We start from the raw sequence: 15,588 nt of genomic DNA on the forward strand, positions 1-15,588 counted from the left end.
TCTGATCAGCTGGAGCATTTAGTCTCTGCAGCAATTGTGCTCTGACCCTGACTGGTCAGGTTGCCTTGTTTTCCTTTGTCCAGGTACCCAGCTGGTTGCTTTGTCCATGTAGGCAGTGGCTGTGGCTGTAGAAGAGACATTAGGGGCCTGTTAGTAGCAGACAGGATGCTTCTGCAGACCTGTTCCTCACTAAAAAAAAAAAAAAAAATCTTAGTTCCTGAAAGTGACTTTTCTCTGTGGTCAGTGTTGGAAAATTGTATTTTTGCAGGCTGTGAAATCCAAGACAGGTCCTGGCGAGCACCTCCGCAACTCTCTCTGGCACACAGGGGACACCAATGATCAGGTCAGGCTGCTGTGGAAGGACCCCCGAAATGTAGGGTGGAAAGACAAAGTCTCCTATCGCTGGTTCCTGCAGCACAGACCTCAGATTGGTTATATCAGGTAAGAGAGGAAAGGATAGTTAAGGTGAGTACAGCTACTGTAATTCCTCAATACCTGACTCAGATGATACCCTAAGAATCTGTATTATGTCTGGGCTTTGTACTGATGAAGGCTTATAACAAATTAGACTTCGGGAATTCAGCCTGCAGCTCTTTTCTTAGACAATTCCAAGTTAAACCTCTTTGTATGGACCGTATGTTTATTTTAACTTTTCTGGCTTTAATACCTTGTTTTCCAAGCTACTGCTGGCCACTGATCTGAAAAGCAATATATTTCAAATGTTCTTAATTTTAATATTTTAGAATATTTTTGTTGGAATAGGGATAGTTCATATATGTATTCTAGGATAGTAGAATAAAAGTTGTCCACTTAGAAGTTGTGATTCTAACAAACAGGTAATTATCCTCATGAGATAGATGTGATATTACTCAACATATAGTCAGAAAGTTTGTCAAAGCTTTGTAATGCATGTTATATATTCTTATTTTGGGCTTTTTTGGGAAAAAAAATAGTTAATATTTTAAAAATCACCATTCAGGATGAAACATTTTACCCTGTAACATCCAGCAGAGAAATCAGCAGGAATTATACTTGTAGATCAAGGCTGATGTTAAAATGCAAAATACTAACTGCCATGGCATGATGGGCTCAGGTCTTTCAACCTTATAATAGAACAGAAATATGGGTAAGTCAGCTTTTCTTCAAGAAAATCACCACCCTGCAGTTGAGGTGCAGTAACTTGATGGTGTAATTATTCCACTTTTCTAGTGCAGAGCATCATCTTCTGTGGTAATTGGAGTGAGCATGATTGACTTTTATGCTAAAATGGATTAGGAACATTTATACTGTCAATTATTGTGCCCCAGCCACGGGGCAGTAGCGAATTGATCTTGGATGGCAACGTACATTTAGACCAAGAAGTTAGTGAAGCTGCTGCATGAGCAAACATCTCCTATGGCTGCAGTCTCTCCAACCAGCCTAAGTAATGCTCCCTGTAAGTGGGAAAGGTAGCGCAGTCTGTGTCACAGAATCCTTTAAAACTAAAGGCAGCAGGCCTAAAGTGAGCCTCTGTCAGCTCTCTGTCTACTCCTGCTGTGGTTTGGTTAGGCCAGATGCCACAGACCACTGTGTGTCTAGCAATGGTCTTCTGAGGCTTCAAGGAAGTCACTTGAGCCGGTCTCTCCCATGGAAATTTGCAAGAACTCCTAACTGCAGTTCTGCAAATTCATTGTACAGATACTTTTGAACTGCCTCAGCAAAGCAGTAAATAAAATCAGAAACATACCAGGATTTGGGCTTTTCCCCTTATTTTATGAAAGGAACTTTTATTACTTTCACCATTTGCTCTTTTCTTGTATGCAGAAATGTACCAGCAGTATCCTCATCCAGAGCAGGCCCTCCAGGCTCATCTAGGGATTACAGGGTCCTCTAGGTCATTTACCCTGTATCCCATAGGCTGAGGACTTGATGTGGGCAGTGCTGCAACAAACAGCCCAGCTGGCTCCAGTGTGGTCCTGCTCAAGCCCTCAATACAGAGCACACACTGGGAAGCTGGTGGGGGCAGCTTTCACAGGGCTATTTGGGAATTTGCTGATGTGTTTTCTAACAAGAAGGTGCTAGATCAGCAAAACAGTTTCTGGAGTTAATAATATTCACATTTTTAAAGAAATATTACAGACAAGTTTAAGATCCTAATAGTTTCTTTGAAACTTTTCCTATTACCAAAAAAAAAAAAAAAAAAAAGAGTTCAGCTTCAAACTGTGCAAGACAATACCCATCTAGCCTTCTACAACTGATCTAGTCTGGTTCTCCTATCACTATTGACTGTGGAAAATTGCAAGAGCTAAAGTGCTCAGCTGGACTGACTATAGGAAAAAAAAAAAACATTCCAAAGCTTTTTTAGGATATATAGAAACCCCTCAAAAAACCTTCCCTTGTCTGGCTCTTGCCAGCATGCAGCATTGCTCCAGTTCCCAGTCAACACAAGAGCTACCTTAACTGCTTTTTCTCCCTTGGGCTGGATGGGAGGGATAGCATGTCGAAGAATAGAGTCTCCATGGATAACAACATCACTTTCAGGAATGTTGCAGCCTTAGAAAACACCTAATAGAGCTTCTGTTTGCTTTCATTAAGGGCAAGATTTTATGAAGGCTCTGACCTAGTGGCAGACTCTGGTGTAACTATAGACACCACGATGCGTGGAGGACGGCTTGGAGTTTTCTGCTTCTCTCAGGAAAACATTATTTGGTCCAACCTGAAATACCGCTGCAATGGTAATGTTGCTCTGAGGCCACTTTAGCTAACAACTAGCAAGTGACAATGAAGGACCAGTAGTAAGGCTGTTGCATTAAGCCATTTAGCATTCTTTCTTTTGCCCTTCTTTTACAAGTTACTCAGAGCTGTGAAATGCCTGCCCTGACACCAGCAGTACACTGCAGCCCAGCCAGACAGGAACTAACACCTCACAGCTGCTCCTCCCAGAGCAGTCATTCTGCTACAGAGAATGTGCCATCTGAGGGGCACAGCTGTCATCACAGAATCAGGAATGTTACATAACACCAACTGACTGAGAGCTATACACACTCTAAATACACTGATGCCATAATGTATGTAGATGCATTGAGCTTTGAATACAAGGTGAAATACACCTGGAGAGCCATTGAGCTCAGGCATGAGGTACCACTGTCACTTGTTGGCTGGTCCTGTGTGTGGGGAGACAAGATCATAAGATGCCTTTCCTCCCATGCAGGAATGCTCTTGATTTTGTGGGAGCGTGCTGGCTCAGTTCTCTCAGGGCAAGAGCCTTGTAGCTTAGCCCTGATCAGCCACGATACAAAATAACTCAAACTTTCATCACTCACACAGAATCTGATCATGTCAGGGTATTTCTATCCCAGCAGCAGTTCAGGCAACTTGAACTGGGGCTGAAGGGGCTGCCCCTCTTCCTCTCAGCATCCATACCCAGTCTTTGGAAAATAATCTACCAGCCAAGTTGGAATAGTTTCCTTGTCTGCCTTCTGGGGATCCCAGAAGCCCAGTCCAGGACTGCAGGGGACATGGCCACTCTGTGGCATGTTATGCTGATGGACTCTGGTAGTTGGACACTTAGTACACTTAGGCTGGCTCTTGGAGGTCACAGTTAAACAGGGAACTTCTAGGCAGTAGTGCTTAGAAATAAAAATTACTTAGTAAGTATTTTCAACTGCACTGTAGTTTCCCAGAAAGCATGTATCAAAGCTGCCACTGAGTCACACGTATATGGCAGTGAGCAGGCAAGTGGCTGCAGGAGCTACGTAAAGTCAATGAAACCCACTCAAAATAATTCTGAAGTCCCACAGTATCTCTGTTTTCATATCAGAGAAGTTCTTACATTATGCAGAAATTCCTTTCAAGCCTTTTAAAGGTGCTCAACAAAAAGCAAAGGACTTAGCCCCCTTTCCTACATACTGTGTGTTTATACACATCCCTTTTTTTTTGAGTTTAGAGCTACCTCTCCTGTATCAGTGTGGAAATAATCAGAGTGAAGTTGAGGTCATGCAGTTGAGCTTTGTTGCTGTGGCTCCATTGCTGGCTGCAGCTTTAACTCTGTCACAACGCTGTGGTTGCTCTGTCACTCTCCAGATAAAATGTTTTGGCATCTGGCAAAGGCAGACTGCAAATAACACTTCAAACAGAACTGTAGCTGCTCTTATGACATTGATCCATCTCCAGCTCCCTTGTCCAAGTCTCAAGTCTTTATGTGAGTTGCTGTTGGTCCTAGGGTTAATGCTCTTTGTCCCTTCTTGTGGCCTGTGAAACCATCACAGGGAAGTCGAATTAGGATACATGAGAAATAGAGATGCTGACGCTACAAATGTGTCTGGCATGCAGAGCAAGACAAGCACGTCTCTTGCCTTTCTGGTCAGTGTTTATTGATAAAAATTTAAGAGCACTAGCCACAAAGTCTTCAGAGATATGTAATCTGAAGATTGACAGTACTCCTTTGTGGACTGGCACTGTCTTGTTAGCCTCTTCGTGTTTCTCAGTGGTATACTGAGATAAAACTGAAAACAGTCCCTGTTCATTCTTAATGTGGAAACAAAAGAGAAGCATGTTACCTAAAAAGAGAATAGGTGGGTAATTTAAGTGCTCCGTAACTTTGTCAGAAGAGACTAAACTTTTGCATATTTTCCTGTTTTCAGACACCATCCCAGAGGACTTTCAAGAATTTCAAGCGCAGCAATTTGGTGTTGGGGATATTTAAAAAGTAAAAGCAAACTAACATTGCTATTGCAAACAGTAAAACAATATATTTTAAATCCTTATATGATTTTTGTTGTCAGAATGCACACCGCAGCTTTGTTCTCATTGATGTGACTATGTCAGACTTTTTTTTTTTTTGTAAAAAAGTGAAAATAAAAAGAAGACAAAATATACTTGGGCCTCACGTCTTTTCAAATTTGCCCTAAAATCTAGAGAGCAGCATATAAATGGAGGGGACAACTTGCTTAAAACACACTCAAGGAAAGTTTGAATCTATTGCTTTTTTTGGATTCAGTATTAAGCAGGGTAGGGAAGAAAGTGGAATTTTCTCCACCTTGAAAGTGTTATAAACAACAGGTTGCATCTGGTAATGAAGTGGTTTGGAGCTGTTTGGCTGAGCCACATAGTACCTGTCCAGTCCTCCTAGGAATAGGTTGTATCTCCTTCAGGACATTTTAAGGCCTCTGGAGACTCCTAACTTTGGCAGACCTCTTAAACAATGCATTAGACCTCCCACTCCCAAAAACTGTGAGTCACACTATCACATCATGGAAAAGCAAAAAAGCTGACAGCAGAGCATTGTAGTCACATCTTATGACTTGCATGAGATTAAAACAAACAAACAAAAAGACTACAGAGATAATAAATGGAGATTCACCTAGATAAAACAATCCTAACTTTCACATACACAAAGCCAGGCTTTGACCTGTCACCAGAGCCAAGCTCTCCAGGCAGGCAGTGCAGTATTATGCAAAGAAATCACCAAACTTAAACCCCAAAACATCACATTAAGCACTAGTAACCATTAGGAAAGGACTGAAAACAGCCAAAAGAAACTGTATCACAATGCAGTCTCTAATTTGAAGTGGAGAAAGATGTTAATACAGTGTGCATTTTTACTACATTGTCTTTCAAAATGGGGCGAGGAAGGGAGAGAGGACAAGCTCCAAGGACTGTTGAATAGATAGGATAATTACTTTTAAAAAAACTGTATACTTTTAAAATAACTGTAGGATAATGACTTTAAAAACGACAGTTGGAAATGGCACTTCAGTCTGGAGGGAGAGGGAAGGAAAATAGTGAAGAGTTTTAAAATCAGAAGTAACCCTGGGAAAATGAACAGTCCTAGCTCTTTCCCAGCACAAGGATACAGGGGGAATGCTGAGTTAAATTATCAGATGAGAGCACCAAACAACAAAAACACGTTTCTTGTTCTCAGTACAATAAAAATACCCTTAAGAATATTACAAGCTATCAGAGGTTTTGACTGCTGACAGAATTTTCCCATAGGCTCCACCATCATTGCAAAATTTTCTGGAAGTAGGGTGGCCGTAGGAGCTGTCCCATGAGGAGCCCAGAGTCCCACTACAAAAAGCACAATGCCAAAGCATTGCTTTGGTTCAGAGCTTCATGATGAAAGGTCCTCCAGTTTCAGTCCTCCTTTCCCCTTGGCATCACTAAACCCAACCATTCACCAGATGTCTCAGGACTGAAAGGCTATTTACTCTGGAGCAACACAGAGGGCATTGTCAAATTATTCTTAATAGATACAAAAAATGTGTTTTTCTAGCTGAGCATGGGCTGTAACTGCAGTATTGTTCATTTATGAAGGAGAACACACACTGTAAAACAAATTTACGTCTTTCTTATCAAACATTTGCATTTCACCAGACGCAGCCCCTTCTCCAGGCAGAAATCCTCTCTGAATGGTGTGGGCACAGCCTGGGCAGAAGGCAGTCACTACGCTCACCCGTGCCACTACTGCAGAACACGTGGGGCCTGCCGTGCTCACATTTTGCACAAGTGGAGGCAACAGGCCTGGCCCACCCTGACCTGTCTGCAGCACGGGCCGCACACACCTGCTCCATCAGAAAACATGACGGCACTCGGCCTTCAAATCCTTGCCAGGCTCCAAAGCTCTGCTCAGCCCCGTGTCCTCCTGCCACAGTGGCTGGGAGGGAACAGCCTGGTCCTTTGCCTTATCAGCTGGCTTACCACCATGGGGCTTGCCTGTTTCCAGGCTCTCTTCCATGACCATGACCACTGGAGGCTGGAATGTGAGGTACAGGCTGTGGCCCTCACACTATTGCCAAAGGTAACTGTGTGAAGCTGTGAGCTTCTAACCACCCTGACAGAAAACCTACGGGCTTGCAGTGCTGACAGCCACAGACAGAAGGCACAAGTCAGACAGCCAGAACTATCATTTCAGAAGGTGCTGTTGGGACCTTAGGATGGGATGCTGGAGCTTAGTGTGTCTGTTACATTGATACACCAAGCGCTGGGCAGCCTGTAAGCCCGAGAGTGAAGCCAGCTGTAGCAAACATTTGTCCCAAGAAGATCACAGTTTGGGCTTGGGGAACCTTCTGCCTCTACATTCTCATCAGAGATTGTGCAGTCCCTGTTTCAAAGTGTTTAAACAAGCTTCTCTAGCACCACAACCTCTTCTGGACTATTGTGCAACGCAGACATCGTTCCATGTGTGGCCTCTGGCAACTGAAGATGCTGCAATCCCACATCTTTAAAACTGAACATGTAGCTCACTCTTGACCCCAGCGCCTGCACAGCAGGGCTGCACTCAGCTGGAGCAGCAGCTGTAACTACTTTGGAGTCCTGCAGTTTCTGCACCAGGATCCACCCTCTCAACAAAGGTTAACTCTTTCCTGTGTGCTGCAAACACATGGCAAATACGCTTCAAGTGCTTCTGTTTCCTGAAGACCATCTGGTTGGAATCCAAGGAGGGAACAACCTGCTAGGATGCTGCAGCGCTGGGTGAGGGCAGCGGCGGGCAGGCTGGCGGGAGCCTATGGAGCACAGGCACCTGACTGTCAGTCCTTGAAACCTGTCTCTGCCTTGCTCCTAGGCCCAAACACACACCCTGCCAGCTCCACGCACCACAGCGAGCTGCACAGGGAATAACAGCCACCGTTGGAATCTTGGTCAGCAGTTTCTCAAAACCACAGGGAACTGTGTCCTGCTGTGGGTCACCATCTCTCCGGCACGGGTGCACCCGGAGGCAGCCTGCAGCTGAAACAGGACATGGATGGTGAGAGGGAAGGAACTACCACCCATGAAGACAAAGCACTTTCCCTGGTGTGGATCTCAGCATGTCAAGTTCAACAGCTGCCCACCCCACCATCTGGGCAAGTATGGGGAAACAAAAAAGAAAAAAAAAAAATCCGAGATCTGCATCTCCAGTAGGTGCACAGTGCTTCAGTGCTACATCAGCCTTGAAGGTATTTTGTTTGCAGTGCAAAGGTATCTTACACATCTCAGGGAGCTGGATTGTACAGAACGGATGGCACAGACAAATCTGTGCAATCTGCCATCATCCAGTATCACACATCAGAGAAACACAGAAACAACGTGGACATTGAAAGCCTCTAATATTCCACATAGCAGCATTTTTTTGTTAAACAACACTGAAATTTAGTGAAAATAAAAGATCAACCAATTTTATTTTACTGGCTCAGTAACTGCATAGCTCATATATTTAGATTATTTTACAAGTTTCTTCTAGAATGAACTGACTTTGAAAATTTAATATATCACAAAAATTCATTTCAAATGTAAGAAAAATTTTATTGGTCCATTAAACATTAAATCTAAAACAATACATTCACTCAGTATACAAAAAGAAGTGTCCATAAAAACCATTAACATGCTAAAAAGGCAAAGCTGTCGACTATTTTACAAGTAAGATCTTACAATTCTGGAATCTTTACCAATCCTTAAAAGTCAAACTGTTATTACTAAAGACTACAACACTTGCAAAAAAGTTAATAAACTAGCAAAATTCCACTTCACTGGGCTACAGCTTAATAAAATAAAACCACACATACACACCATAAAGTTCCCTTGAGATATTAAGAACCTTGAAAAAGAATAATTAAAATCCCCTCACCATTAAGAAAATGCGTTTATATTTTGACTATTTTGCATCCAGTTTTTGAACATGGCATATATGAGACTGAACACCACGCATCAATGGTCAACAAAAAGCAGACACTGAACCCATATGTTCCTAGTAAATCTTTTCTCAGCTTGTATATTACAAGTAGAATGATTTTATCTGGAAGTGAATTCTCCGCACTTTTAAGTTCGCATGGATGTCCAAAGGACACCTAAGCACCTGGACTTGTATCGGTAAGAGGAAAACTAAAGCTATGGTATGTCCAATGATCCATTACTTCCCCTTAGTTTTGCAAAATTCTTGGCTTTGCATTTTCTTCTTGGCTTCACGCTGAGGCTTCTTTGGCAAAAGCATGGCTGCAGTGCTGCACCCTGCAGCTCTGGTGAGCAAAAGCTCTGGAAGCTTTAGGCTGCTGGAGTGGTTTCAAAGCTGATGAATGTGGCTCTGAGCAAGTCTATGAAAATGTCTGTATGCTACACAGTGGGAACTATCAGGGACTGGCTGGCAGCAGGGAAGCCAATGTGGCTTATATCTGAAATAAATTCTACCTTTTTAAAAACATTATTGAACAGGTGTGGAAAGAATCAAATCCAGATTGGATAAAAACCCCTGAACAAATGGGATTTGAGGCCTACTTGAAACCTACAGAATTTCCTTGGGCATTAGAAAGCAGTCATCATGCCAGTCTCTCAAAGCTGCTGCTTCACACTCTGTACAGTGTGTCTACATCCCCATCCTGGGGCACCTGGGCACTCTGCCATGAGGATGCAGAAAATGCAGAGACACACCAGTTCCCAAGCTACGTATCCTCTTCCAAGTAAAAAAAAGCTAAAGCTTTCTAAGCACTTGACCCCTGGCATTCACTTGTACAGTCATGTGAAACACTGAATTTTAACTACTGTTTACAAAACTGAAAACACAAGTAAAATGTCACGGTGTTCATTATGTGTTTCCCTCCCACAAGAACTCGTAGGCCACTTTGGAAAACAAAGAATCAGTTGTCACAGAGAAAAACTGATCCATGTAATAAACTATGATCCTTGACTCTGCTTCAATGCTGCAGGCTGTCCTGCTATGAAAAGGAAAGGATCACTAAGACTTGGCAAAGAGCTCTTTGCTAGTTTCTAGCACCAAAGACATCCCATTTGACAGGCAGTAGGTTGTCTGGGAAGGAAGGCGGTTTACAGTGCCTTTAAAAACAAATCCAAAGAGAAAAAGGCAAGTAAAACAAGGAGATACAGCCTCCAAGCGAAAGACATTGCTTCTAAAGCCCAGAAGGAAAATGAAAGCAAAATTTTAGCAAGGGATAATCTCAACTCATCTAGCCACAAGGGTATGGTCTTGTGGTATTTTGCTTCATCAACTTAGGAGAAAAGCCTAGCAGTTTATAAGTTCTTTACAGCACAGTTTAAAAACAGTCAATGGATTACTGATAATGCTGATCTGCTGATCTGTTCAGAGATGCCCATGATGCTGTGGGCTGCTAGCCAAAGTTCAAGCAGCACTATCTTAAGTACCCAAATTTTCCTCATGCTATCATTCAAAGCCAAAGAACTGTTAAAAACCAGCTTTTTCACAAGTGCAATGGTTGCTTCGTTAATAGCAATGTTCTAACCCAGAAATGGCTGCAGCAGTAGCTGACAAAGCTATTACACATGCGTAATTTATAATCTCAAAGCACTTATAGACTTCTAAAAAGGTGCTAAAACACAAAATAAATAAATAAATAGACATGCAGTGTTTATGAAGTCTGCGAGGGGACAAACCCTCTCTCTGGACTATACATACACTAGCAACACTGAATTCTGCATTTCAGAGGAAAGCAGCCCAACCCAGGCAGGATTTACCACATCAGCTGGGCATGTACAGGCTGTTTGAACCTCATGGAAATGCTCAAAGGAGAAAGCTGAGAGTATCACAAACATGCAATACCTTTGATGTGCGATTGCAGTGGAGCTCAGCTGCAAGGGCTGCCTGCACACTTTGAGGTACTATGTGGCCGACAGCAAATGAGCATGCCCCATCTGCTTTCCGCAGATCCCTAGTAATGTTTTATCATCTCATTTGTTAGTCCAGTTACTTGGATTCAGACACTTGCTCTCCGAGTCTGTCCCACTTTATTTACCTCAAACAAGAATCAGACATGACTGCAGCTCTTGGTTGCCTTCACAAAGAAAAGTAAAATTGTTCCAGTCTCAGATGATAGCGCAGCAGTGAAGTCCCATATAGACTTTATGATGGCAAACTTGACAAAGTAGAAAAAAGCCAATAAAATTGTTTCACCTTACTAGCACAACTTCTGTTAACACTGTCTGTTCCTCCAAAAGTCTATTAAAGATAGCATTAGTTCAAATTTAAATAGAGGAAATTTAGTACAGGACATGTTCTCTGGTCTTGCTGTCTTTGTAAGCTTTCTCACTTCACACAGCCCAAAACCACTAGGAGCCAGAAGTGCTGCACTGCTTACATCTGGGAACAAATTCAATGAACAAACATGGTGCAAGGCAGGACTTGCCTCAGCAGACAGTCACCTCCACTTTCAGGTATGGGGAGAGAAAGTTAACTGTTTACAGCTTAAATGTAAAAAAATTATTTATTTACAAAAGCATCAGGCTACTTGTGAGTTTTCCCACTTAATTTTCCACTGCACAGTAATACCTGAAGCAGTCTTATCCCCAAAGATTTGTCAAGCACAGATTGTTTGGTCTTCCATGTGCACTCCGGGTCTGATTGTGCCTTGTACACACTGGTGTAATCTACAAGGCAGCATCACCCAGTCACAGGCCCAGTCCAGGTTTTCCAGTTCTAGTGCCACCTGAATTAATAGTTATCACAGCAGTAGGTATGAAGGCACTTCTTAACAAGTTTTTTGTTAAAGCCCATTTGCATGAACTGTTTGAAATTTATGGGCTGGGAATTTGATTCCTTGACCCGAGCCGAGGATTTTATTATGTAGTTGCACATGGAAGTTCACAGTACACATTTTACAGCAAACACTAAGGCTGTAATATTTGCCTGGCCAGCAGGAAGCCTTGTCTTGGTGAGGAACTGGAGTCTTTGCACACCCAAGTGCTACTAGTTACTGATTCCTTAGAAAGGCCTGGAAGTCCACAGCTGGATCTGGGGCAGCATGGACACACAGGCCCTCAACGTTATTTATTTTTGGGGGTTTCCCCCCAAACATTTGCTCAAAGTAGACAAAACTGTGTAAACGGGCACTGCCCGATTCCCTTTCTGTTATGCTTAAGGTCAATAGTTAGTAGTAGGGAAGGATGAAGGAGCAGCTCAGTGAGGCGAGTGCTGTGTAAGAAGAATGGACTCATGCCTCACTGTGGACTTTCTTTTACAGCCTTGTTTCCTCTGTGCGAAACCTATTTCCCTAAACACAAACTGTAAAAAAAAACAGCACAAGGAGGTGCAGAAAGCCCTGATACAAATACTAGATAAAATAAGTGTTTCTGTAAACAGGAACATCCAAGGACCAAGATAAGTATTAAGATCATCCACATTTATGACTGGGATGCCTGCTATGAGAACCAGACAGCAGAAATCTTTCCCTGCCCTATAACTTGACATAGTGTGTGCCTCCATAAAGCTCATTTCCCTGATTGTTCTGTTACAAAAACCATGGCTAATTAAAAAAAAAAAAAAAAAAAAAAAGCTCAAAACAAAGAAACAGAAAAACCCCAACGAAGCTTGGTTTCTCACAGTACAACATATATAGCACTAGAAGGCAAATCTTGCATGCCTCTTAGGATCAGGCAAGGCATGAGCCTCAACTATTTCAGTTGTAGCACGCAACTACAGCACTGGATCAAAACTGTCAGAACTGTGGCTGTGAGTTAGGTGGGACAACTGTTAGTCATCACTGCACAGCCCACAGGCTCTCATCTTAGAGACTGGACAGATAAATGCTTCTGGATTGAAACAGTGTTAATAAAGGCCTTCTTCAGCTGAGAAGTATCTGCGTAGCAAGACTCTAAATGCAGACAGAAATGTTCTGACAGGTCCCCATGCTAGCAGAGCTCTTGGCAGGATCAGAACCTCCCAGCAGAAGCAAAGGGAAAGAGAAAAACCTGCCTCCCTGTCTAGAGCTATTTGTTTCTCTTCTAACTCAGTGTCAAAGCCCTGCTATTTTTAACTCTTGGTGCAAACAAGAAGAAGACCAAGGCAGTCCCTGCTGGACAGACTCCTCCTTCCCTTAGATCTCAGAACATGTATTTTGAGGCTCTAATTACTGGGATAGGTGGCACAAGTAGACAGGACTGCAGACCTGAAGATTTTGTTTCAGGTAAGAGTGCACAGGGTAGGGAAGATCACATCCCTAGAAAGCTCCGAACAGGACAGAAGCCCTGGGATACCATAACAACAAGGCAGCTAAAAATGGCAATGAAAACAAGATGAGAATCAAGATCCAATATGTTACGATTACTCACCAGGTGGGCATTAGCCATTAACTATTATAACAGAACAACTAAGGCATGTAAATCTCTTGGCCAACCCAGTGGCATCCATGTTGTGCTTTTCTTTGACTTGCAGAAAGCAGTGGATGAAGATTTAAGGCTCAATCATATTTTTTAAAAAAGAGAGCTGCTAATTGGTTGATATTTTACACTGTACATGTGTGTGAATATACATGTTGAGTGAGAGAGACAAAAACCACCAGTACTAACTCAAGTCATAAATTCTGGAATGCAGATAAATATGGGGGTTCAACCTTTTTCAGCATTCAGGCATTTGAGCTGTTGTTTTACCACCAAATCATCTGCTTAAATTAATTTTTAAAAAAGGTAACAAGGTAGTGTTTAATATTGTCAAGTCATTTGTACTAAGGCAGCTGCTTGTTGTATTTGTGTCTTCTGGTTTTGCTTTTCTGACTGCTTACTCCAGTGTTTGGAATAGGAGATCTACAAGAGAATTTCTGTCTTCTTAATACATTGGCTGGCTAACTCCCATCCCAACAGCAAAACTAATATCAACAGAGGAGTACAAAAATACAGCAGTTAGAAAAAATACTTTCCAACCAACACACAAGCAGAAAAGACGATGACACACTATAGTCCTTTTCTGACCATCAATGCATCTAAAATACTATAAAACTAGTAATGGAAACAGAACTGAACACCTGGGAGACCTTTAGAGACAAGCTGAAACAGCAGGGTAGAGAAGTAAATGAGCACCCCACTTTTAAATTTAACAGCAACGGGCAGTGCTCCCTATCATTTTCTCAACAGCAAACAACGTAAATAAAGAATGTACCTTATCTTACATCCCCATGCAGTACACTCAACTTTTGAGTGACCTGGCAAAGTTGGACAAAATTCAGTTTGAGATTTTGTGTGTAGAACTCCCCTTCAATTATTAACTGGGCTAAATCTGAATTGCATAAAATATCCAAGTGCCTTTAAAGTAATAATAGAATAAATACTTTACTATCATTGGTACATTCCTCTCTCAATCTAGGTATAAAATAACTTAATATATTTAATACTTAGATAAACATTTTTTAGTAGATGCTTTGGCAGTCAAATTTTATATATTCTCTTATTTCTACAGAAGTATTTAGACATGGTTTTGGAAAAAAAATTATCTGGATACTACTTACAAGAATTATATGCTGTACAAAACAGCAGTCCAAATCATCACTGCAAACTGTAAAAGAAACAGTTAATAAAAGAGTATAAAAAGGAATTAATGCATATTTGCTGGAAGATACCAAACATTCCTAGGAAGAAGATACCATCTGCACCATAAGTTTTTTTTTCTTGTCAATGAAGCCAGAAAAAGATTGTCAGTTATTTGAAGAGTATTCCACTTATTCCAGTTTATGCAACAACTGTGTTTTCTACACACCACACATAAGCATTGTAAAGTTTCAAAACAGATTTTTCCCTTAGGCAATGCTTGTTCATGATAATAAAAAATGGTAAAAAAAGTCTTCAATCATTTGTTTAGTCTAACTAAAAAGGTAATAACTGGTACATTATAAGTGGGTAATTCGTGTTTCCTCATTCCTAAAAAAAAAGAAAATAAACAAAAAGAGAAAAACTTTAAATGACCTTTAGACTGTTCACACTGAGAACTCCCTGGTTGTGCAACAGAGTGGAGCAATAAGAGTCCATAAGTACAGACAGACACAAACCCAACAGGAGACCATCTTAATCCAGAAGATAGACCAGGTTCCAGTGAAGAATTTTTCAATCTGAGCACTTTCATAACTGTAAAGGGGAAAAAAAAATAGAATGACACAAAAGACTAACTAGGTTAAGCCATGGAGGAAGCAAGGGAGAGCAGCCCTTTATAGAGCAATATCTTGCTTAAGAATGCCCAAGAACGACTTGCAACATCTCTTCAAACTTCTACCACAAAGACTGGAAGCACCCACACAGCAGAACTTCCTGTTCACATCTTCCCTCCCAACACAGAGAGATGTTAATTTGTCGGCATTGAAGAAACACATTAAAGAAATACACTTACTGGAACCAATGAGTTACTGTCATCATCACATAGAGAGAAGCCAGGAAGAAAACAAAGTGGAAGTAGGCATAACTGTACACTGTGCCCTTCTTCTCATCGTAAACCACAGTCTGGCCTCCCCTTTTTTCAACATGCTCTTCAGCATCAGCTGTAAGAGACAGGAAACAAGAAAGCTTTGCAAATGTAGTGAGAACTGAAAAGAGCAGCTGGCTTCACAGAGAACACAGAGAAACATCTACGGTGTGATTTGGGAAAGCGCGACTGACACAGAGTAACACTTGAAACATTTTCTCATCCTCAGGGCGTGGGCCTAACCCCTGAGTGAAAAACTGGACTAAAACTGAAATCCTGCCTTGTAACAGCTTCCTGGTTTACTGAGTAGATTCTGAGCATTGAGAGCATTTAAACTGCTCTACCTGTGCAATATTCTTCTGGCAAGTCCAAGCTGATAATCCTGATTGTACCAGGTCTGTAAATAGGACACTCCCTTCCTATCTCACTCCTCAACTGCAGTCCCT

The 15,588-nt window shown here is 41.8% G+C and overlaps 2 protein-coding genes across 6 annotated transcripts in view; one reads left to right on the forward strand and one right to left on the reverse strand.

Annotated features, from left to right (window-relative positions):
* Positions 1-4,852, forward strand: part of THBS4 (thrombospondin 4) — a 39,460-nt gene extending 34,608 nt beyond the window's left edge. For 4 of the 5 annotated variants that reach the window (XM_041470742.1, XM_041470741.1, XM_041470743.1 and 1 more), the window contains 3 exons: positions 269-441; positions 2,575-2,714; positions 4,623-4,720. In XM_041470742.1, coding sequence (XP_041326676.1) covers positions 269-441; positions 2,575-2,714; positions 4,623-4,684 — 375 coding nt within the window. In that variant the 3' untranslated portion in view covers positions 4,685-4,720. Of the gene's footprint in view, positions 1-268; positions 442-2,574; positions 2,715-4,622 lie in introns of all 5 variants that reach the window. The other variant, XM_041470739.1, reaches the window with a different exon arrangement.
* Positions 12-15,588, reverse strand: part of SERINC5 (serine incorporator 5) — a 48,981-nt gene continuing 33,404 nt past the window's right edge. Inside the window, exons 11-12 of the mRNA XM_041470744.1 lie at positions 15,071-15,218; positions 12-125 (exon numbers count right to left, since the gene is read on the reverse strand). Of these exons, the coding sequence (XP_041326678.1) occupies positions 56-125; positions 15,071-15,218 (218 nt within the window). The 3' untranslated portion in view covers positions 12-55. The remainder of the gene's footprint in view (positions 126-15,070; positions 15,219-15,588) is intronic.

Source organism: Pyrgilauda ruficollis, unplaced genomic scaffold (genome assembly GCF_017590135.1).
Source record: "Pyrgilauda ruficollis isolate IOZ18807 unplaced genomic scaffold, ASM1759013v1 scaffold25, whole genome shotgun sequence".
In the NCBI taxonomy this organism is placed as follows: domain Eukaryota; kingdom Metazoa; phylum Chordata; class Aves; order Passeriformes; family Passeridae; genus Pyrgilauda; species Pyrgilauda ruficollis.